Here is a 21659-nt window from a genome sequence, read left to right on the forward strand (position 1 = left end):
GGCTGCCTGAGTTCCACCTCTCAGGTGCACATTCCATTCAGCAGGAGGAGGGAGGGTGAGGAATATCATGGCTCTTTCTTTAATGACACCTCCCAAAAGTGGTTGCATGTACCGCTTCTGTTTACATGCCATTGGCCAGAATTTAGTCACATGGTCACACCTGGTTGTAAGGGAGGAGGTGACATATATTCTCATTAGCCTCACGGTCAGCTAAAAATCAAGGTTTCTATTGCTAAGGTAAAAGGGAAAACTGGTACTGGGGGACGATTGGCAATTTCTGTCACATTTGCCTTTGTGTAAAGACAGCAAATAATCTGCCCTCTTACTCTGATTGACTAGCAATGGCAGCCTGCAAAGCCGTGTTGGAAGAATTTTGAAGTTTTACAGTGAAAAAATGATATGCTGGATTGGCATTGTCTGAAATGCTTGAGGAGAGTGAAGTGGAATTTCAGATGCTATATTTACTACCCTTTGCTCCAGTGGTTCTCAACTCTGGGTGAGACTTGGACATTGGTGTTTTTTGATAAAAACCTTTTTATTGTGGAAAATTTCAAACATATACGAAAGTAGAGAGAATAATATAATGAACCTTCATCTTCACACTCTCCAGCCCAATAGTTATTAACTCATGGCCAATGTTGTCGCATTTGTTCCTCTACCCAATTTCCCCCAGCCCTGTATTATTTTGAAGTGTATCAGTCATATGAGTTTATCTGTAAATATTTCACTATGTAGCTCTAAAAGGCAGGGACTCCCATCCCACTTTTAAACATAAACGTAATACCATCATCATGCCCTGAAAAACCAACAAAAATTCCTTAGTATCAGCAAAGGATGATACTAATCATTGTTCCTAGCTCCCCATGGCACTGGTAGTGTTTTAAAATTCAGAAAAAGAAAAAAATATATATATATATTGGGGGGGGATAAAATATATAGTATATATATTTTGGGTTCAGTCACTGCCTTACTCAGTAAATCAAACTCTTTATATATGAAGCAGCCCAAGGGGCCCAAGGAATGAGAGTTTTGATAGAGGGAGAATCCCTGGCTGACTCAGGTGAGCTAATCCTGCACTTCCCACTACTTCCCTCTGTGTAGTGCCACCTGTGTGACAAGACCTTCATGAACGCCACCTTTCTCCGGGGCCACATCCAGCGCAGACATACGGGCGTGGTGGAAGGTGGTGAGTCCAGGTGGCCCTCCTGGGACCGTGCAAGGGCCTGGGCTTGTGTTCAGTGGGTGAGGGGCATGTACACCACCAAAGCTGCCCTCAGAACCTCATCATCCAGTTGAGGATGGGGGGATCCCACATGGGGCGGGGAGGGTTTCTGACCACGTGTTTAGAGAAAAAAGGCTGGGAGTCAGACAGGTAGGTTCCAGTCTTAGCTTTGTCCCCTTCTGTTATATGACCACGGTCAGTGTTTCCTCCTCTGTCCTTCACTGTGAATGGGGCAGTCAGACAGAGTGACTTTGAAGGGCCCTTACCTCCCAGCCTTCTGGAATTTGCTGTTCTCTGGTGCTGACTATGAATAAGCTTAACTGGGCTTAATGAGCAGTCAGACCAATTCTTTGACTTTTTTAATGTCATGAGCTTATTATGACTTAATCACTGTAATTTTACTGTTTCAAATTCTAAAACGAGTAGCAAGGCTGTATGTTTTTCCCATTAAGAGGTTTGCGTACTTTATATCTGTTTTTTGAGGTCCAGTAAGAAATAGCTGTTAAAACGTAAAATAAATATAGATACGAAAATATAATGTGATAAAATGTAATATAAATTAAAGATAAAAATCCCATTGAATAAAATATTTTTCCCTTTATTTTAATTTCTTTTTCAAAGAACAGAGTTTTAAAACAGCACAATTCACCTGGTTACTATGCATTTATTATATATCTAATTCTTCTTGGTTCTGCATTAGAGGCTGCTAAAGAAAAACAGATTTTCTACTTGTTAAATATTTTTTTCTGATAAAGATATATATCTTTGGAGAGGTATTTATACACATATTCATAGTAGCTCAGATGTAGAAGAACCCAAATGTCCATTGACAGATGAATGGATAAGCAATGTGTGGTATATAGATACAAAGAAATACTATTCAGCCTTAAAAAGAAAGGTAATTCTGCAATATGCTACAACAGGGTATTATGCTAAGTGAGCTAAGCCAGTCACAGAAGGACAAATGCTATATGATTTTACTTAAATGAGGTACCTAGAATAGTCAAATTCATAGAAACAGAAAGTAGAATGATGGTTGCCAGGGGCTAGAGGAACGGGGAATGGGGAGTTAGTGTTTAGTGAGACTAGAGTTGCTGATTTACGAGATGAAAAGCATTCTGAAGATGGATGGTGGTAATGGTTGCACAACATCATGAAGGTATGTAATACCACCGAACTATACATTTAAGAATGGCTAAGGCGGGGGCTTCCCTGGTGGCGCAGTGGTTGAGAGTCCGCCTGCCGATGCAGGGGACACGGGTTCGTGCCCCGGTCCGGGAAGATCCCACATGCCGTGGAACGGCTGGGCCCGTGAGCCATGGCTGCTGAGCCTGCGCATCCGGAGCCTGTGCTCCGCAACGGGAGAGGCCACAACAGTGAGAGGCCCGCGTACCGGAAAAAAAAAAAAAAAAAAAAAAAAAGAATGGCTAAGGCGGTAAATTTTCTGTTATGTATATTTCATCACAATAAAGAAATTGGAAAAAATATGCCTTTGATCTATAAAATTTAAATACAGAAAGGTAGAAAAGAGAAAATAAAAACTGTGGACAATATCACCTGCAGTTAATATGTTGGTATATTCTCAGTCATTATTTTTCTTTATACAAATATAGTCATATAGGATGCAGTTTTGACACTGCTTATTTTCAGTTAAGAATATATCACATTTTCCAAAGTCAGTAAATCATCTTTGAAAACATGATTTTTAATGGCTGAATAGTATTTCATCATGTGGCGATCATAATATATTTCACAGTTGAATTATTTCTCAATTTATATGGGCTACTAAAAAATTTTCCTGTTATAAGTCACATGATGATAACATTCTTGTACATAAATCGTTGTGCATATTCCTTGTTATTTCCTTAATGTAAAGTGCTGTAAGGAGAGGAAAAATATGTTCTTAAGGCAACTTTTGCTACATTAATGTTCATTAATTTATAGTCAGGCAGCTGCCTTCTCAGATAACCCAGCCCTCCCATTCCAGACTCACCTCAGATCACTTAATTAACCCAAATTAATTTACACTGCATCTAAAAGTTGCTTGTTTCTAAAAAGTCCCATCTGAGAAAAGCCATATATTTCTTTTCAGAGTAAAGCTTAAAGTTTCAGTAACAGTACCATCTAATAGTCTCTAAATGTACTTTAAAAAGTAACAAATGTTGGGCTTCCCTGGTGGCGCAGTGGTTGAGAATCTGCCTGCTAATGCAGGGGACACGGGTTCGAGCCCTGGTCTGGGAGGATCCCCCATGCCGCGGAGCAGCTAGGCCCGTGAGCCACAACTACTGAGCCCGCGCGTCTGGAGCCTGTGCTCCGCAACGAGAGAGGCCACGATAGTGAGAGGCCCGCGCACCGTGATGAAGAGTGGCCCCCGCTTGCCGCAACTAGAGAAGGCCCTGGCACACAGCCAAAAATAAATAAATAAATTAAAAAAGTAACAAATGTTCAAGAACAATTGGTGTCTTTCATTAACTCTTAGTTTATCATTATGTGATTTAGTTAGAGTACTCTTCTGTAATTCAAGGTTTCCTCGTAGTGCCTGCTGCCTTTTCCCACTGGAAATTTAAAACTACACATTTCAACTACACTATATTCCTGAAAAGAGTGAACTTAAAACTACAATTATTATCAGTCTTTTAAATTCCCCTCTGATTGCTGTCAGGATACATAGACATGTTCTTTGTATTGATAATCAGTGTGTACACACTATTTGGTATTCTGCTTCTGTTACTCTGCTGATTTTGCATTCACATTACCATGTGTTAGTACTGTCAAAATAGTTATTTTAAATGACAACAATAGTTCACATGGATTGAGCTGTTCTGCCAGGCACTACGCTAAGCCCTTTGCATTATCACATTTCATCCTCACAGTAACTCTCTGGGTTAGGTGCTATTACTATGTCCATTTTCCAGTTTGGAGAAACAGAGGGTCAGGGAGGTTCTGTCATTTGCCCAGAGTCAGTGTACAATGTAAGTGGCAAAGCTGAACTCAGACTGAGGTGTGACGGTATACGTTCCACTGACTTTGACTTACGCCGTCACCCTCTCTTCGAGTGGACCCCACAGGAAAGCAGAAGAAGCAGGAGCAGCCAGTGGAGGAGGTGTTGGAAGAGCTGTGGGCCAAGCTGAAGTGGACCCAAGGGGAGCTGGAAGCGCAGAGGGCAGCGGAGAGGCAGCGGCAGCTTCAGGTGGGCGTGGAGAGAAAACGGCAGGGGGCTTGGTCACGGACTAGCTGAGAGACCCATGATGCACTCGCATCCCACAGGGCCAAAATTCTGGCTGTTTCATAGAGCAGGAGACAGAGCTAGGATGGCATCTTCCTGGATGTGCTAAATGATTTTGGGTAGTTTGGCAAGGAAAATTCAATTACTTGGTCAGACCTGTATGGCCAAAAGAGAGCTGCAGCTTCTTGCATTAGCACCTTCGGAGAGCATTTGAACCTGAATTTTAACTTCTTACAATATAATGTTAGCTTTTTAAGGACAAAGACTGGATAAGCTCCCAAAGGCAGCCCAGAGGAGGTACTCAGTAAGTATTTGTAGAACGAAAATGCATAAACTTGCCTCACTCCTTCTGGCATTTATTCATTCATCACTCCTTCCCTCAGCGTGCATTTACTGAGCACCAACTATGCCAGGCATTGTGAGGAATATAAAGAGAGAAAAGACATGATCCCCATCCTCAAGGGCCTTTACGGTTCAGATAAGACTAATCCCACTCCCTGTCCCAGCAGTGGGGACCGGGGGATGAATGTTCTTTGGGTCTCCATAGTGGCTTGCACAGACAAGGAGCCCTAGCAGTTTCTCGGTAAATATTTGTCATAATGTGGAATTAATGATTCTCTTGTTCTTGCTTTTCTTTGTAGGAAGCAGAGATCACTCGCCAGAGGGAAGCAGAAGCTAAGAAAGAATTTGATGAATGGAAAGAAAAAGAGCGGGCCAAGCTATACGGGGAAATAGACAAGCTCAAAAAATTATTTTGGGATGAATTTAAAAGCGTTGCCAACCAGAACTCTACACTAGAAGAGGTACCCAACCTAAAAGGGTTCTCAGAGTTCTTTAGTTGAAAACCTGCTTATTCTCAAAATTCATTTCTTTGTTTGTACTAGTTCTCTGTCATCTGCCATTGGGGGTGGGTAATACACTGTGAGGCCAGATACTAGAGGCCAGTGCCCAGGATTGAATCCCTGCTCCATCACATACTGGCTGTGTGATCTTAGGCTAGTTACCTAACCTTCCTCTGCCTCAGTTTATTTTCTGTAGGATAGGTTTCTGAAAGGGTTAAATTAACACATAGACAGCACTTAACATTATCTGGCATATAGTAAGAGCTCCTGAGACATTATCCTTATTTTCTCAAAGGGCTTTCATCACTGGACAAGAAATGAGGCAAAATGTAAATGAATGCATTTTTCTTCTAACAAGTACTTGCTGAGCCCTGGCTACAGGCGAGGCTGTCTGTTGGGGTCTGTGGGGGTCACACATAATAGCTAACATTTACTGAAACTTTTCTAGCCCCTGTGCAGAGTACTTTACATACACTAACTTTTAATCCTCATAACAACCAAACAACTATAACATTCTAAAGGTAAGTGTGTCATTAGTTTATTAATTTCTTTTTGAAAGTTCTTTTTTTAGGGAATTCCCTGGCAGTCCAGTGGTTAGGGCTCTGCACTTTCACCGCAGGGATCCCTGGTCAGGGAACGAAGATCCCACGTGCTGCACAGTATGGCCAAAAAGTAAAAAAAAAAAAAATAGAAATAAAGTTCTTTTTTTTTTTTTTTTTAAAAAAGGCTATTATCATTCCTCCTTTACAGGCCAAGACACTGAGGTCACATAACTTGCCTAAGGTCACATAACTTGCCTAAGGTCACATAACTTGCCTAAGGTCACAAGACACTGAGGTCACATAACTTGCCAGCTGTTAAGAGGTAGCGCTGGGATTTGAACCCAGCTCCTTAAACTTCAAAGCCCCTGCTCTTCTACTGGATATATTATTAAGTTTATTCAAGAAAACCTTATTAAAGTTATCCGTGGACTGTATCTTCCCATATAAACCTGTATAACTAAAACCGTATCAGGGACAGTGTTTGAGGAGAAGTATTTTCAGGATGTATTTAGCTCTTATTGGTCCACTGAACATCAAGGAGAATCTTTTCTTGATTTGAAAATGAATTGTGTAATAGTGTTTCTCATAATGATTGCATGCTTTGCCTAAAGAAACACCTAGACAACTTTTCTAGAAGGGGATTGTTGTAGGATATGCGTGGAGCCTTGGTGGTCTCAATCTGAGATGGAAAGCCAAGGGTGGAGGGCGGTGGGAGTGCAATGAGAGCTCTGCGTGTGTGTGTGTGTGTGTGTGTGTGTGTATCGATAGTGACCCAAGTCCTCCCATTCCTAAATGTTCCCCCAGGGTGGACAGAGATAATCTGTGGAGGACAAGATGCTGCCCCACCATGTGGATGTCACACTCCTAACCCCCAGCTCCACACCCATCATCTCTGAGCTCATCTGAAACTCCCTGACTCTCATGCTTCCCCTGACATGGTACTCTTTGACTAGACACGTTAGATACCTAGGTATTGATTTGAATTTGGAGTTGTTGTTCATAAACCGTGTCCTCAAAAATCAAAAGGTTACTTTTGGTTAGGAAATTCTGGGTTGTGGTAAATGAGGACATAATTCTTACTACCATCCATGGTTTCCTTTTAACTTGGATCACACTGTCCTAAACGGGAACATCCTTTTTTTTTTTTTTTTTTTTTTGCCTTTCCCCTATAGGATGGCTTCTGTTGTATTTTTGTGTTTGTGTGTCTCCCCCGCCCATCTCCTCTCACCTGACATTTTATTATTTCACTTTTATTAAAGTATAGGAACCAAACTGGATACAAGATTCTCAGTGTAGTTGGATAATTATCTTGTTGATTTATTTTTTAAAAATTCTGGGGGAAGGGGAAACAGATAAGATTCCATTTAGAGTGGTTGTGAAAAACACTGTAAGTCCACTTTACCCCACTTGAAAGGAAAACACCATGAAGGTTTGTGATGCCAAGAAAGCCAGCTCCCTGGTGTGTCATAAGCAGCAGTGTGAAGACAGAAGTGACACCTCAGGGGCCGAAAGTTGTGCATACATCTGATCAAGCATTTGACTCTACAAAAATATTCAAGGGGTTTAGAAATGGTTAACACTTGGACCCGATATTGCTTTAGCAGGAACTGAGAAGAGTTAAAGATTAGCAAGAGTGAGAAGTTAAACTCAGGGACTTAACTGTTCTCTAAAGCTTGAATAGGGCTTTTGAGTTTGTTATAGTAATGGAGTTGGAGATAATTGCTTTTGTCACTGCAGTAGTGATATATTTAAAAATATAACCATAGGGGGGTGGAAAGGCACCTTGTCTTTGATCCGCTTTTCCATCACACCATACACTATTAGCTTGGGGAGCACTAGGCGTTGGTGACATGACTCCAAGTTGTGAAAAGCCAGGCCTTCTTGGTGACAGCCAGGATTTTTCTTTGTGGGAAGAGGGCCAGGAGTCCTCAGGGAGTGGTCTGGAGTGCCTGAGACCCTCCTCAAAGCTCCGATAGTCTGATTCTCTTCAGCCTATTCGAGACTGAGGAAGAAATGGGAAAGCCGTCAGGCAAGTTCCGGGTTTGAAGTACAGCAGAATTTCAGCGCGATGGAAATGACACTCTTGAATCCTGTTCTTCCATGGGAATTTGCTTCTCCTGCACAAGGGCTGAGCTCTCAGGAGAACACGAGTGAAGGGGAGTGTGAACTTGTGTGAATGTTTGCAGGCATGCAGATACCTAGTGAGTTCAGGTTGGGGCTTTGTGGTTGGGGTTAGGTGTGCCCTTCTGACACTGCTCTGGGTATAAAAGACAACATCATGATAAGATGTTCATCTGAATGAAACTGCACACTGGTCTTTTCAGAAACTGCAGGCACTGCAGTCCCACAAGGTGATGAAGTCCAACCTCGGGTCCCTGCAGGATGAGGATCCCGAGGAACGACTCAGCCAGGCTCAGGAGCTCCGGGGCCTGAAGGAGAAGATGGAGATTCAGGTGAGCCGATGCCCCGTTCCTTCCTTCCCAGAGCCAGGCGAGAACCATGCTGTCTTCCGACAGAGTTTGTCGGTTTTGCTCTGTGGTTTAAGGGAAGTTGAAAGACATCAAAGTTCTATATTTTCAGACCTTCTGGCAATTCATGAAAGCATAGAGTAGGGTTCTTAGGATTCTCAGGTGAGGCTGGTGACATAAATGTGTGTAATGTCAGATTTGCCTGGGAGTTTTTTCAAAATACATTCAGCCGTGTATCTTACTGGACACCCTTGCCCTCATTTTGATTCCAACCCAGTTGAAAACAATTCTTAGAAAGTGTGACAGTCTTCTGGCTTTAAAGATATTTGGCATGGGTCTAATGGTGTGATGTTAAATACGTAACAACCGGTTGTCTGGAACTAAAAAAGCTTTGATTTGTAGCATTTGCCATTTTCTGTGGTGTAAATATTCCCACCATGGCTGATTTCATGCTGCTAATGTGAGGTCACTAATGTGAGGTCATGCACAATCTGCTGTCATGGGCTGGGAGGGGGTGGCCTGGCCTCCACTGGATGAACCTTACATCAGTCCACTTACATATGGTCTGTATCACTGATAGTTCCATGGCCAGGAAGGGCACAGTCATTCAATCATGTCCTGCTTCTGCTCTCCAAGACTGTTAAGAAAGAGCTTAACATTTAACTAGCAGAGGTGAAGCGTTTCCACTGCTTGATGTTTCAAGTTTCACATTTAAAAAAGCCGTTCTTTTTCTATGAACTCTTTCACATACTTTGCCTATTTTTTCTGTTGATATCCTTACCAATTTGTGAGTTTGTGTAACGTATGGAAATTAACCAACCCTTGGTTGCTCTTGTTGTGGCTATTTTCCCCTATTTCCTAGTCATCCTTAAACTTTGTTTATCATGGTCTTGACCATACAAAATTAATAATGTTTATGTGGTCAAAATGATCAGATTCCACTCTGAGATTTAAAAAGAAAATAATCATGGGAATTCCCTGGCTGTACAGTGATTAGGACCCCATGCTTCCACTGGCAGGGTCCTGGGTTCGATCCCTAGTCAGGCAACTAAGATCCCACAAGCTGCACAGTGTGGCCAAAAAGAGAAAAAGAAAATATTCCTGTGTTTTCTTTTTGTTAGTTTGTTTGTTCATTCATTCATCCATTCATTCATTCATACATGTCACTTTATTGAGGTACGATTCACATGTAAAAAGCTGTGCATATTTAATGTATATAACTCATTGAATCTGGGGGTAAGTGTAGCTGTATTTTGGCTATTGTGAATACTGCTGCAATGAACATGGGAGTGTGAGTATTTCTTTGAGATCCTTATTTCAATTCCTTTGAATCAATCAAGAAGTGGGATTGCTGGATTATATGGTAGTTCTGTTTTTAATTTTTTTAATAAGAGGAAAACAAACAAGTTTATTAACATGTATACCTCATGGATACATGGGAGATTCCCCTGGGAAAATGAGTAACTCTCTTGGTTTTTAATTTTTTTGAGGAGCCCCCATATGTTTTTCCATAATGACTGTACCGAGTTACATTCCCACCAACAGTGTAAAATGTTTCCTTCTTTCCACATCCTTGCCAACACTTGTTATCTTTTGTTACTTTTAAAAATAGTAGCCATTCTGACAGGTATGAGATGATAATCTCATTGTAGTTTGATTTGCATTTTTCTGCTGAATAATGATGTTGAGCACATTTTCGTATACCTGTTGACTATTTGTAGGTCTTCTTTGGAGAAATGTCTATTCAAGTCCTTTGTCCATTTTTAATTGGATTGGTTTTTGCTGTTGAGTTATATGAGTTCCTTGTATTTTGGATATTAACTCCTTATGAGATACATGGTTTGCAAATATTTTCTCCCATTTCATAGGTCATCTTTTCATCAGTTGATGGTTTCCTTTGCTGTAAAGAAACTTTAGTTTGATGTAGTCCCATTTGTTTATTTTTGCTTTTGTTGCCTGTGCTTTTGGTATCACATCCAAAAATCATTGACAAGATCAATGTCCCTGTTTTCTTCTAGGATTTTTAGGGTTTCATGTCTTACATTTAAGTCTTTAATCCATTTTGAGTTGGCTTTTGTATATGGTGTAAGATATTGGTCCAATTTCATGCTTTTGCATGTGGCTATCCATTTTCCCAACACCATTTACTGAAGAGACTATTCTTTTCCTATTTTGTATTCTGGGTGCCCTTGTTGAAGATTTGTTGACCATACATATGTGGGTTTAATTTTGGATTTCGTATTCTGTTCCATTGGTCTGTGTGTCTGTTTTTATGCCAGTACCATACTGTTTTAATTACTGTAGCTTTGTAATACAATTTGAAATCAGGAAGTGATGCCTCTAGTTTGTCTTCTTGCTCAAGATTGGTTTGGCTATTTGTGGTCTTTTGTGGTTCCACATGAATTTTAGGATTTTTTTTTCTATTTCTGTGAAAAATGACATTAAAATATTGATACGGATTGCTTTGAATATGTAAATTGTTTTGGGTAGTATGGGTATTTTAACAATATTCTTCCAATCCATGAGCATGGGATATCTTTTCGTTTATTTGTCTTCTACAATTTATTTCATTGACGTTTTATAGTTTTCACTGTATAGCTCTTCCACCTCCTTGGATAAGTTTATTCCTATATTTAATTGATTTTGATGCTATTGTAAATGGGATAGTTTTCTTAATTTCTTTTTTGGATAGTTTGTTTTTAGTGTAGAGAAATACAACTGATTTTTGCATGCTGATTTTGTATCCTGCAACTTTACCAAATTTGTTTATATTAACAGTTTTTTTTTTTTTTGGTGGAGTCTTTAGGATTTTCCATTTGTAAGGTCATCGGTCATCTCATCTGCAAACAGATAATTTTACTTCTTCCTTCCCAATTTGGATGCCTTTTATTTTTTTTCTTGTCTCAGTGCTCTGGCTAGGACTTCCAGTACCATGTTGAATAAGAATGGTGAGAGTGAACATTCTTGTCTTGTTTCTGATCTTGGAGGAAAAGTGTTCAGCTTTCACTGTTGAGTATGATGTTACCTCTGGGTTTGTCTATATATGGCCTTTATTATGTTGAGGTATATTCCTTCTATACACACTTTGATGAGAGTTTTTTTTTTAATCAAAGAAGGATATTGAATTTTGTCAAATGCTTTTTCTACATCTATTGAAATGATCATATAATTTTATCCTTTATTTTGTTAATGTAGTGTATCACGTGTATTGATTTGTGTATGTTGAACCATTCTTGTATTCTGGGGATGAATCCTACCTGATCATGTTGTATGATCCTTTTAATATGCTTGTATTTTGTTGAATATTTTTGCATCTATGTTCTTTAAGGATATTGGCCTATAGTTTTTTTTCTTGTAGTGTCCTTCTCTGGCATTTGACAAGGGTAATACTGGCCTCATAAAATGTGTTTGGAAGTTTCTTCCTCTTCAATTTTTGGGAAGAATTTGCATTAATTCTTTAAACATTTAGTAGAATTCACCAGTGAAGCCATCCAGTTCTGGGATTTTCTTTGTTGGGAGGTTTTTGACCACTGATTCAATCTCCCTACTCATTATTGGTCTGTTCAGATTTTCTGTTTTTTTATGATTCAGTCTTGGTTGGTTGTATATTGCTAGGAAAATGTTGTCTGTTTTTTCTAGGTTATCCAATTTATTGGTGTGTAACTGTGTATAGACATCTCTTGTAATCCTTTGCATTTCTGTGATAACAGTTGTAGTGTCTCCTCTTTTATTTCTGATTTTATATGTTTGAGACTTCTCTTTTTTTCTTAATCTAGCCAAGGATTTGTCAATTTTGTTTATCTTTTCAAAAACTAACTCTTACTTTTGTTGATCTTGTCTATTGTTTTTCTGTTCTCTATTCCGTTTATGTCTGATCTACTCTTTATTACTTCCTGCCTTTTGCTAACTTTGGGTTTAGTTTATTATTCTTTTTCTAGGTCCTTGGTGTATAAAGTTAGGTTATTTATTTGAGATCTTTCCTTTTTCTTAATGTAAAATTTTATGACTGTCAACTTCCCTCATAGAACTGCTTTTGCTGCATCCCAGAAGTTTTGGTATGTTGTGTTTCCATTTTTGTTTGTCACAAGTTTTTTTTTTGTTTCTCTTTTGATTTCTTCTTTGTTCAGGAATGTGTTGTTTAATATCTACACATTTGTAAATTATCCTGTTTCTCTCCTATTATTGATTTCTAGTTTCATAGCATCGTGGTTGGAAAAGATTAACTTGTTATGATTTCAAGCTTAAATTGGCAAGACTTGTTTTGTGGGCTAACGTGTGATCTGTCCTGGGGAATGTTCTTTGGGCATTTGAGGAGAATGTGTACTCTGCTACTTGGATGGGATGTTCTATGTATGCCTGTTCAGTACACTTGGTCTATAGTGCTGTTCAAGTCCATTGTTTACTTACTGATTTTCTGTCTAGATGATATATCCATTGTTGAAAGTGGAGTATTGAAATTCCCTCCTATTATTGTATTACTGTCTATTTCTCCCTTCAGTTCTGTTAATATTTGCTTTATATATTTAGGTGCTCCTATGTTGGGTGAGTATATAGTCGTCCCTCAGTATCCATTCATAGGAGATTGGTTCCAGACCCGCTATGGATACCAAAGTTCTCAGATACTCAAGTCCCTTATGTTTTGCACATCCTCCCATATACTCTACATCATCTATAGATTACTTCTAATTACTTATAATACCTAATACAATGTAAATTCTATGTAACTAGTTGTAAATATTGTAATACAATGTAAATGCTATGTAAATAGTTGCCAGCATGAGGCAAATTCAAGCTTTGCTTTTTGGAACTTTCTGGAACTTTTTTCCAAATATCTTCAATCCATGGTTAGTTAAATCCATGGATGTGGGATACACAGATGTGGAACCTATGGATATGGAGGGCTGACTGTATATTTACAGTCGTTATATCCTCCTGATGAATTGATCCCTATATGTAGTGACCTTCTTTGTCTCTAGTAACAGTTTTTGACTTATTTTGTCTGATATAAGTATAGGTATCCTGTTCTCTTTTGTTTACCATTTGCATGAAATGTCTTCTCTCATCCCTTCAGTTTCAGCCTATGTGTGTCCTTAAAGCTAACCTGAGTCTCTTGTACGCAGCATATAGTTGGATCTTTTTTTAAAAATCCATTTAGCCACTTTTGATCTTTTGGTTGGAGAATTTAATCCATTTAAATTTAAAGTAATTACTGTTAGGTAAGGATTTTCTATTGCCATTTTGTTAATGGTTTTCAGACTGTTCTGTAGTTACTTTGTCCCTTTCTTTTTCTCTTGCTGTCTTCATTTGTGAGTTGATGATTTTTTTTGTCACGGTATGCTTTTATTCCTTTCTCTTTCTCTTTTGTATATCTGCCACAGGTTTTTTCTTTGTGATTAGTATTAGATTATATAAAACATCTTATAATTACAGCACTCTGTTTTAAGCCCAAAACAACTTAACTTTGATTGCATACAAATAGTCTACACTTTTACTTTTCCTCCTCCACACCTTCCACTGTCCACAAGCTAGCCAGTAGGATCTCAAGCTGGTGTTGAGATCCGTGTGCCAGGACCAAAAACCGAGTCAGCTGTGCTGATTCCCTCAGTTCTGGGTGGGGTGAGGCGGAAGTGGGCCTCCTGGGCAGCATCCTTCAAGGCTGGGGCAGTTGGGTGCTCACTTGCTCTCACTTTCCCCATGGGAGAGATTGTGGGCTGAGTGGGTCTCTCTTGGCGCTGAGTTGTGCCACCTTGGGTGAGGGGTGACACAGGTGAGGTGAAAGCTGTTCTTCTTCCCCTCTTCAGTGTGTCTGTTCTTGGGTTTTTTTGCTTCACCGAGGTGCTGGGACCTCTCAGCTGGATTCCCAGGCTCCCATAAAGGTCTCATCTGTGGGTGTTTTGAGAGCTGGAACCTCCTGGTCCATCATCTTGCTGACGTCACTTACATGTTTTAAGTTGAAATCTTTTACCACCTAGAATTTATTTTCGTTTAAGATATGAAATAAGCATCCAAGTTCATATCTTTTTTCAGGCAGTTAACTACTTGTTTGAACACCATTTGTCAATAATCCATCTTCCCCCAGACTAAGATTCCATTTTTTCCCCATCTTTGTCTGGGTTTTCTACTACTCGTGTAGTTTTATAGTATATTTTAATATCTAGAGGGGCCCACTTGATAAGCATTTAATCTTTTCCAGAAAACAGAATGGAAGAGAAAAATGAAGGTATTGCAGGAAGAGCATGCAGCTCAGAAGAGAGAGGTAGGTCTCACTGGACCGCTTTGGGGAGCCTGGTTTCCCATGACCTCCTCTCATCCTTCAGCTCCCCATCCTTCAGCCCCCACCCCTTGAACTGGTTGGCAGAAAATAATTTTTTGCTGATACTGTTCCTGGCTGCTGACCCCCGTCAATACACAGAGGGGTCGGCTGCCCAGAGAGCAGCTTCCCTGGCAGGGAGCAGGGGCCTCTGGGCCTTCTCTTCTGAATCCAACACATCCTTTCTCTGTGGTTTCCTCTGCAGTGACCCCGTAAGGTGCTCCAAGGAGGGTGGTGCTGTAAAACTCAGAGAGCTGCCTGGTCATTCTGTGTTTGGGCCCTCCTTTGAAACTCCAACCAGGAGAGAGCCCGGTGGCTGTGGACCTCAGTGATAGTTCACGGGCAGCTCAAATGGAAGGGTTCAAACACTGAGACCAGTGGGCAGAGAGCAGCAGGCCTCAGGGCAGAGAAAACAGCTTCTCTAAAAATGTCCCTGACAAGGAGGCAAGTTGAGGAGGAAGCCGGTTAACAGGAGCCCCAGGTGCTGCTGCGGAAAGCTCAGAAGGTGAAGGTGCTTAGGTCTGAGTCTGGCGCAGGATGGATTCCGCCCATTCCAGTAATTCCCATCTGATGGGTTTATCTTATTTGAAACATTTAAAAATGGGAAATGCATTCAAGTTCGTTCCAAAAGCAGAAGAACTATATTAAGGTACATGGAGTAAAGTCTTACTTCTGCTCCGTTTCCATCTCCCTGTGCCCGACACCCACCCCACAGGTGACCACTTTTATTGCTTTCTTGTATTCTTCTAGAGGTTCTTTATGCAAAAATAAAGTGTCATTTTCTCTCTGCTCTTACATCAGAGGTTTTATTTAAAAATAAATAGTGTCATTTTCTCTCTGCTCTTAGACGGCATTTCCTTCACCTTTTGTCTTCACCTAAAAACATCCATTTGATCATTTTCGCCTCAACTTGACTGTCCTTCAGTGGGTGGCACACCGGACAGGGAGCCTTTCGCCCTGATCTTAGGGGCCTGCATTCAATTCTCACTTCTCAGACACCACTTGAAATGTTCTCAAATGGGAAGGAAGTCAGTCTTGTTAGAAAGCCACCTGCCCCGGTCTGGAGACACTCCACCTGCTTCAGGTGAAACCCCGACCAGCGTTTGCATACAGGTGCAGGCCCTGCAGGCACTGGGCACTCAGAGGTCCCTGCAGACATGTGACTGACCGACCATCCTGTGCCACCAGCTGCAGGAGCAGAACGAGAGGCTCCAGGCCTCCCTGTCTCAGGATCAGAGGAAAGCAGCTATCCAGGCCCAGCGCCAGATCACTGCCCTTCGCGCCCAGCTCCAGGAACAAACCAGGCTCATCGCCTCCCAGGAGGAGATGGTAGGTGTGTCCCTCCTCCCAGCCAGGACCTGGAGCCCTAGGCCTCTTCCCTGCGAGGATTTCCTTAGATTCTTCTGGACTTACCGGCACTAGCCTCATTAGTCAGACTCTTTGAGGAGACAGAAGAGTCCTCAGATTTGAGGGGCAGGAAGTGATGAAGATGCTGAAGACGTGCCTGCTGTCCAGTGTTAGTGGGTTCACGGTACCACCAGAGACCGTGTGAGGGCCAGCACCTGGTTGACACTTTGCTTATCCCTCCGTGGAAGCCTCACTGCTGCCCTTCAAGGTAGATATTACCTTCTCCCCATCTTCATTTGACAGATGATGAAACAGGCAGGAGAAGTCAAGTGCCTCACTCGAGTCCACACGGGGCACGTTCTAAATGACAGGGGTGAGATTCAACCCTCGCCAGGCAGGTGGAATGCAAAGCGTGTGCCCCTTTCACTGTGTCCTCAGACATCATTTCTTAACTAATTCCTTTTTCATAAATTGACTGCCTCTGATGAAGTTGTCAGATAAACTAGTGTGATGAAAAGGCGTCCCTCACTAAGCACCCTCTCCTAGAAATGGCCCCTGTGACTCTTCATCTAATGCAGATCACTCTCTGCCCAGCCTGGGCTCAGCTCCTCCTTCTGAGCCCCAGGTCGGTGGAGATGAGTATCTGTCCCCAGCTGGGCCCTCCTGTGGCCTCAGGTCCTTTGCCATGAGTCTGATACCACCCTTCACATAGCTTCCCTGGGCTGAGCACCCACTGTCACTGTCTAATCCACTGTTCCTGTACCTCTTTCTATTTGTGCCTTTCTGTTTTCCCAGCTATACTTCACTGTCAACATATCTTATTAACCCATGGCCCTGATGCTTTTCTTTTTACTGTTTCTCCCCCAACACACTTAACTCTTCACAGCTGTGGCCGCCTCAGGTCCAGTCTGAAGGTTTCCTCCTTATGTTACCCAGAACTCTTGTTTGCACATGTTTCAGTTAGGAACCCACTGGCTAAACATAGCAGAATAGGTTAACAGGGGCTTATTTTTATTGTAACACCAAAAGAGGTGACAGTTGATGGCCTTGGTTTAGCTGCAAGATTATGCCATTGGAAACCCAGACTCTGTTTCTTTTTTTCTTTAATTACCATCTTCAGCATATTGACTTTTGTTCTCATGCTTGACTCTCATAGTTGCAAGATGGCTGCCATAGCCCCAACCGTCACAGTCATATCCAATGGAAGCAGTTGATGAAAAGGCTCTTTCCCAAGACTTCTACTTACATTTTACTGTTCAAAGCTGTGTTATATGGGCAACTATAGTTGCAAGGAAGGTTAGAAAGGGAATAATTAGTTTTATACTTTCTAGGGTAGAGGTAAGCAAAGGAGGAATAGTTAGAAATGGACGTTGGATGAGTCATTCATCAGTAGGTAATGAAAAACAACTCAAGCCTAAGCAGAAGAGGGGATTTGTCATAAGGGTAGACTGGGTGTCTCAGAGAGCTCGAGGCAGGGGTGCAGCGAAGTCTAGGAATGAACTGGGACCAGAGACATGAGTGTAGTCAGGAGTTTTCCTCTGCTGTGTGTCTCTGTTCCTCTCTCTGTATCCGCTTTGATTTTTTCTTTTACTCTGAAGGTCAGCTTCCACTCCATGTCTGCCTTACATGGCAAGACAAACAAGCAAACAAATAAACAGTGACAACCAAAACTCAAACCAGTTGGCTGTCACGAGCTCTTGAGTTCACATGTTACCAGTCCAGAATTCTCTGCCCAAACCTGGCTGTGGTGTGGGGGACTCGTTGCCACAAGGGGCTGTCCTGTCTGCAACTATGTGGAAGGAGGAAGAGGAAGCACTTCCTGGAAAAGAGGGGTTGAGCAGAGAGTCGGTGACTGTCCACATCATGCCTCCTCCCTCCCACGGGGCACTCAGCTCAGATGCCCACATCGCAGGAGGGGAGCCTCCCTTGCCCTGGCTGATTTCCACCAATTATACCGACAGTACTGCCTGTGTGCCTGCCCCCCTCTGCTTACATGGGGCTCCTGCCCTTCAAACCACAGTGCCTCTCTGAAGAGGGGCATTCTTGTCTCCTCACCAAGGGAGAGTGGAGCATGGTACCATCTCGGTGCTGCTGTTCACCCTTGGTGCCATTGAGGGGCTGGGGCAGAGTACTCTGAGCTCCCTCCAGTTCCCAGTGGTTGGCATGGAAACACTGGCCGTCCCTTCTTCACAGAGCTAGACAGAGCCACCGCTCACAGCAGAGTCCCCTGCTGGCTGTAACCTGCTCTGTTCCACATCTTTGCAGATCCAGACCATGTCTCTCAGGAAGGTGGAGGGTAAGTCTGTACGGGGAGGTTTGTAACAATTGTAGCTATCGTCTTGGTCTCTCCTGTCTCTTGTCCCCCACCAGTCAATGTATAGGACGAGGGTGGTGGCAGCAGCGCAGGGGCCTGTAGCGTCAGGCTCTCCGGCTGGGTGGGGGAGGGTGAGAAGACGTCGGTTTCTGGGACAGACAGGGCTCCAGCCCAGGTTTGTGCTGAAGGCGTTCCATGCGGCTGGCAGGGTTTCTTGCCTGGCCTGCTCTTCTCTGTAGGACGGTGGAGACATGAGGTGGGAGCTGGCAGTGAGGATCTTGGGGGCAGTGGTGGATGGGGCAGGCAGGGCTCCTGAACAGGCTCTTTCTAATTCACCGTGCCTGTGATTCAGTTCCATCCAACTTTACCTTGTTTCCAGCGTGTAGCGAGTTGACCCCAAATCCCTGCGAATCTGTGTGAATGTGGCCTGTCTGGAGGGTACGCCCTCCTCCTCTTGGGTACTCCGGCGTGCTGGTGTGCGTGCTTGTGTGTGTCTGACGGACACAGGCGCTGGCGTCTAAAGGGCGCCAGCAACCTACAGGGGGCCCCTCCTGCTTATGAAACCTGGCCCTTCTACTCCACGCCGCCTCCCCTGCCCTATGCCTGTAGCTTCCCTTCTGCCTCTCCTTGCAGACCCACACATCTCCCCCAGATGTCTTGCCTCGAGGCTAGACATTTCTTTCCCAGCCTCGCAACCAGTTCAGAGAGGCACTATTTCTATGGCCTTGATCTCCTGGGTGCTGGGGCTGGGGTGTGAGCTATCCATAGGAGCTGTGTGCCATGGACTTCAAGTCCATTGTCGCCATGATTTAACGTGGGGCGGGTATTATTGTTCTCACTTTCTGGATGAGGAGCCTGAGGCTTAGGGAAGTTCAAGGACTTACCGTGTCGTGTGCAGCTAGTTGGGGGGCAGAGCTGGAACGTGGACTCTGATCTTTCTGCCTCCAGGGTCCATGGTTGTGACCACTGCTCCATCCTGCCTCTCTCTGCTAGAGAACCGACTCGAGGGCTTGCTGTGTCTGGCCAGCACTCACATGCTGTCCCGTGCTTTCCTCTAAGGCGGGGATGGGGTCCAAGGCATTGGAGACACTAACTACTCCTGCTCTCCTCAGGGATCCGCAAGGGCCCGAAGGCTGTGGACACAGAGAAGGACTCTTCCGAGGAAGGTGAGGCTCCCTTTTCTTCCCTGGGGGCGGCCCTCTTCATTGTTTAGCTTGTCCCTACTTAACTGTGTCTGGCTACCTGAGGCTGGGGCACGGGAACTGGGGACGTGAAATAAATATTTCTTAAGCACTTGCCAGGCACATTACACACAGGTACTAACGTGCAGCCTGCTGGTTCACCCAGGCTCAGAGAGGGTCAGTGACTTTCCCAGAGTCACAGAGCCGGCAGGTGGTGGAGTCAGGATTTGGCGCGGTGTCTGCTGCATAGCCTGTCCCTGGTGCCTGCCCCACCGCTTGCCTGGTACTACCCAGAGCGGTGGATGGAGCCTCCCTGCGTTGGCTTCAAATGACCTTTGCGGTTTTCTTCTGCATGGCGAGCATGCTGCAGACAGATCCCACGGGACCTAACTGATGTGCAGGGATCCTCCTCGGCGCCCTCTGCAGAGCCCTGGGTACCTGCTGCTTTATTCACTCCCTCTGCCGAGCTCTCAACCAGATGTTTCCAGGGAATGCAAAGGAGGAGAAGTGAAAAAAATAGACTCTCCTGAGAGGGTCAGGAAGAAGGAGCTCCCAGGAAAGGTCAGAGAGCTCACAGCCAACCTGCTGACCAGGCCTGCCTGCCCAGCCAGGCTGTGATGTGACAGTCCCAGAGCGACCCAACAGGTGCACCCAGGAAAGGGTTTTATTGGTGTCACCAAAGAGTTCATCGTGGGGTGTTCTATTTTGTTTTTTAATGTAATAGTTTACTTTTGAGACAGTAATCTATGCTATTGACCAAAAACAAAAAAAAAAAAAAAAAAAGGGAGAAGGAAAGAAAAGCAAAAGGGTGCACAGTGAGAAGTAGGTCTTCCTCCTGCCGGACCATCCAGTCTCCGCCCAGAGATTCCATTGTTAATGGTTTGTTACGCATCTTTCCAGAGATACTTGGTGCAAACACAGGCACATAGATGTATGCATTCTTTTCCTTTTTCCTAAACGGGAGCACAGTGTACATATTTTTCTGTGGTTATGGCTTAACAGCGTATCTGGGAAGTCATTTCCAATCCCTTTATATAGAGCTGCTGCATTAATTTATCAGGACTTCGCAGTATTCCATTGGATGGTTGAACCTAAATTTACCTAATCAGTCCTCTGCTACCTCCCTCCCCACCCAGTGCGTTTAACCTTGGGATATAGTAGCAAAAATTGGTTACATGTAACCTTGAGTAACACAAGGTCCACAGTGGGGATGAACCAAATCCTCCAATGGGGGCCTAGAGTTCGAGGAGAAGGAGGCTGAGAAGTGCGAGTTAGGGAGACGTCTCCCCACCCCCTCCATGCCCCATCCTGTTGCAGGCGGGACCCAGACCTTTGTCAGGCTGTGCTGTGCCTCTTCACTTGCTCGTCCCAGACCAGCAGAGCAGCATCCCTTGGGAACTTACTAGAAACGTAAAAATTTCAAATTCTCGGCCCCATGCCACACAGACTGAATGAGAACTTCTGGGGCAGGGCCCAGCCATCTCTGTCAGCACCCGCCCTCCAGGGCATCCTGGGGCTTGCTCTAGTTGGAGGACCGCTGCGGGGCCCGCGGCTCTCTGCAACTGGCTGCACACTAAGAAGCTCCCAGGCTGCTTGCAGCTCTCTGGAGGACCATGCCAATCCCCTACTACCTAAATCACAACACGCGGTGAGGGGCGTCCCAGGCATCAGTAGTACTTAAACCTCCACAGGTGATTTCAACATGCAGCCAAAACTGGGGCTCATGCCCTGTGCAAACTTTATGGAAGAGCGTCAACCCTGAGGGGCAGTGGGGGGCTTGTTAAAACACAGATTGCTGGGATCTACCTCCAGAATTTTTTTTTTTTTTTTGTGGTACGCGGGCCTCTCACTGTTGTGGCCTCTCCCGTTGCGGAGCACAGGCTCCGGACGCGCAGGCTCAGCGGCCATGGCTCACGGGCCTGGCCGCTCCGCGGCATGTGGGATCTTCCCAGACCGGGGCATGAACCTGCGTCCCCTGCATCGGCAGGCGGACTCAACCACTGCACCACCAGGGAAGCCCCTAGCTCCAGAATTTTTGATTCAGTAGGTTGGACTGGGATCTGAGAATCTGCGTTTCTAATAAGTGACAGGTGGTGCCGATGCCGTGGCTCACACTTTGAGAACCGCTGCTCTAGAACAGCTGGTTCTCAGGCATGGTTGCTGTTAGGTCTGGGGAGTTTCACAAATAGATCGTAAGGCCTGGGGCC

The 21659-nt window shown here is 43.8% G+C and overlaps 1 protein-coding gene across 12 annotated transcripts in view; it reads left to right on the forward strand.

Annotated features, from left to right (window-relative positions):
- Window positions 1-21659, forward strand: part of DZIP1L (DAZ interacting zinc finger protein 1 like) — a 46870-nt gene that overhangs the window by 14823 nt on the left and 10388 nt on the right. For 10 of the 12 annotated variants that reach the window (XR_009563827.2, XM_060298567.2, XM_060298568.2 and 7 more), the window contains 8 exons: window positions 1102-1186; window positions 4279-4412; window positions 5090-5251; window positions 8157-8285; window positions 14494-14556; window positions 15799-15939; window positions 18223-18253; window positions 19384-19437. Coding sequence is in view for 11 of the 12 variants with exons in the window: in XM_060298567.2 (XP_060154550.1) it covers window positions 1102-1186; window positions 4279-4412; window positions 5090-5251; window positions 8157-8285; window positions 14494-14556; window positions 15799-15939; window positions 18223-18253; window positions 19384-19437 (799 nt within the window). In the remaining variant the exon portion in view is untranslated. The remainder of the gene's footprint in view (window positions 1-1101; window positions 1187-4278; window positions 4413-5089; window positions 5252-8156; window positions 8286-14493; window positions 14557-15798; window positions 15940-18222; window positions 18254-19383; window positions 19438-21659) is intronic. The other 2 variants (XM_030873407.3, XM_030873406.3) reach the window with 1 other exon arrangement.

The sequence above is a fragment of the Globicephala melas genome, chromosome 4 (assembly GCF_963455315.2).
Source record: "Globicephala melas chromosome 4, mGloMel1.2, whole genome shotgun sequence".
Classification (NCBI taxonomy): domain Eukaryota; kingdom Metazoa; phylum Chordata; class Mammalia; order Artiodactyla; family Delphinidae; genus Globicephala; species Globicephala melas.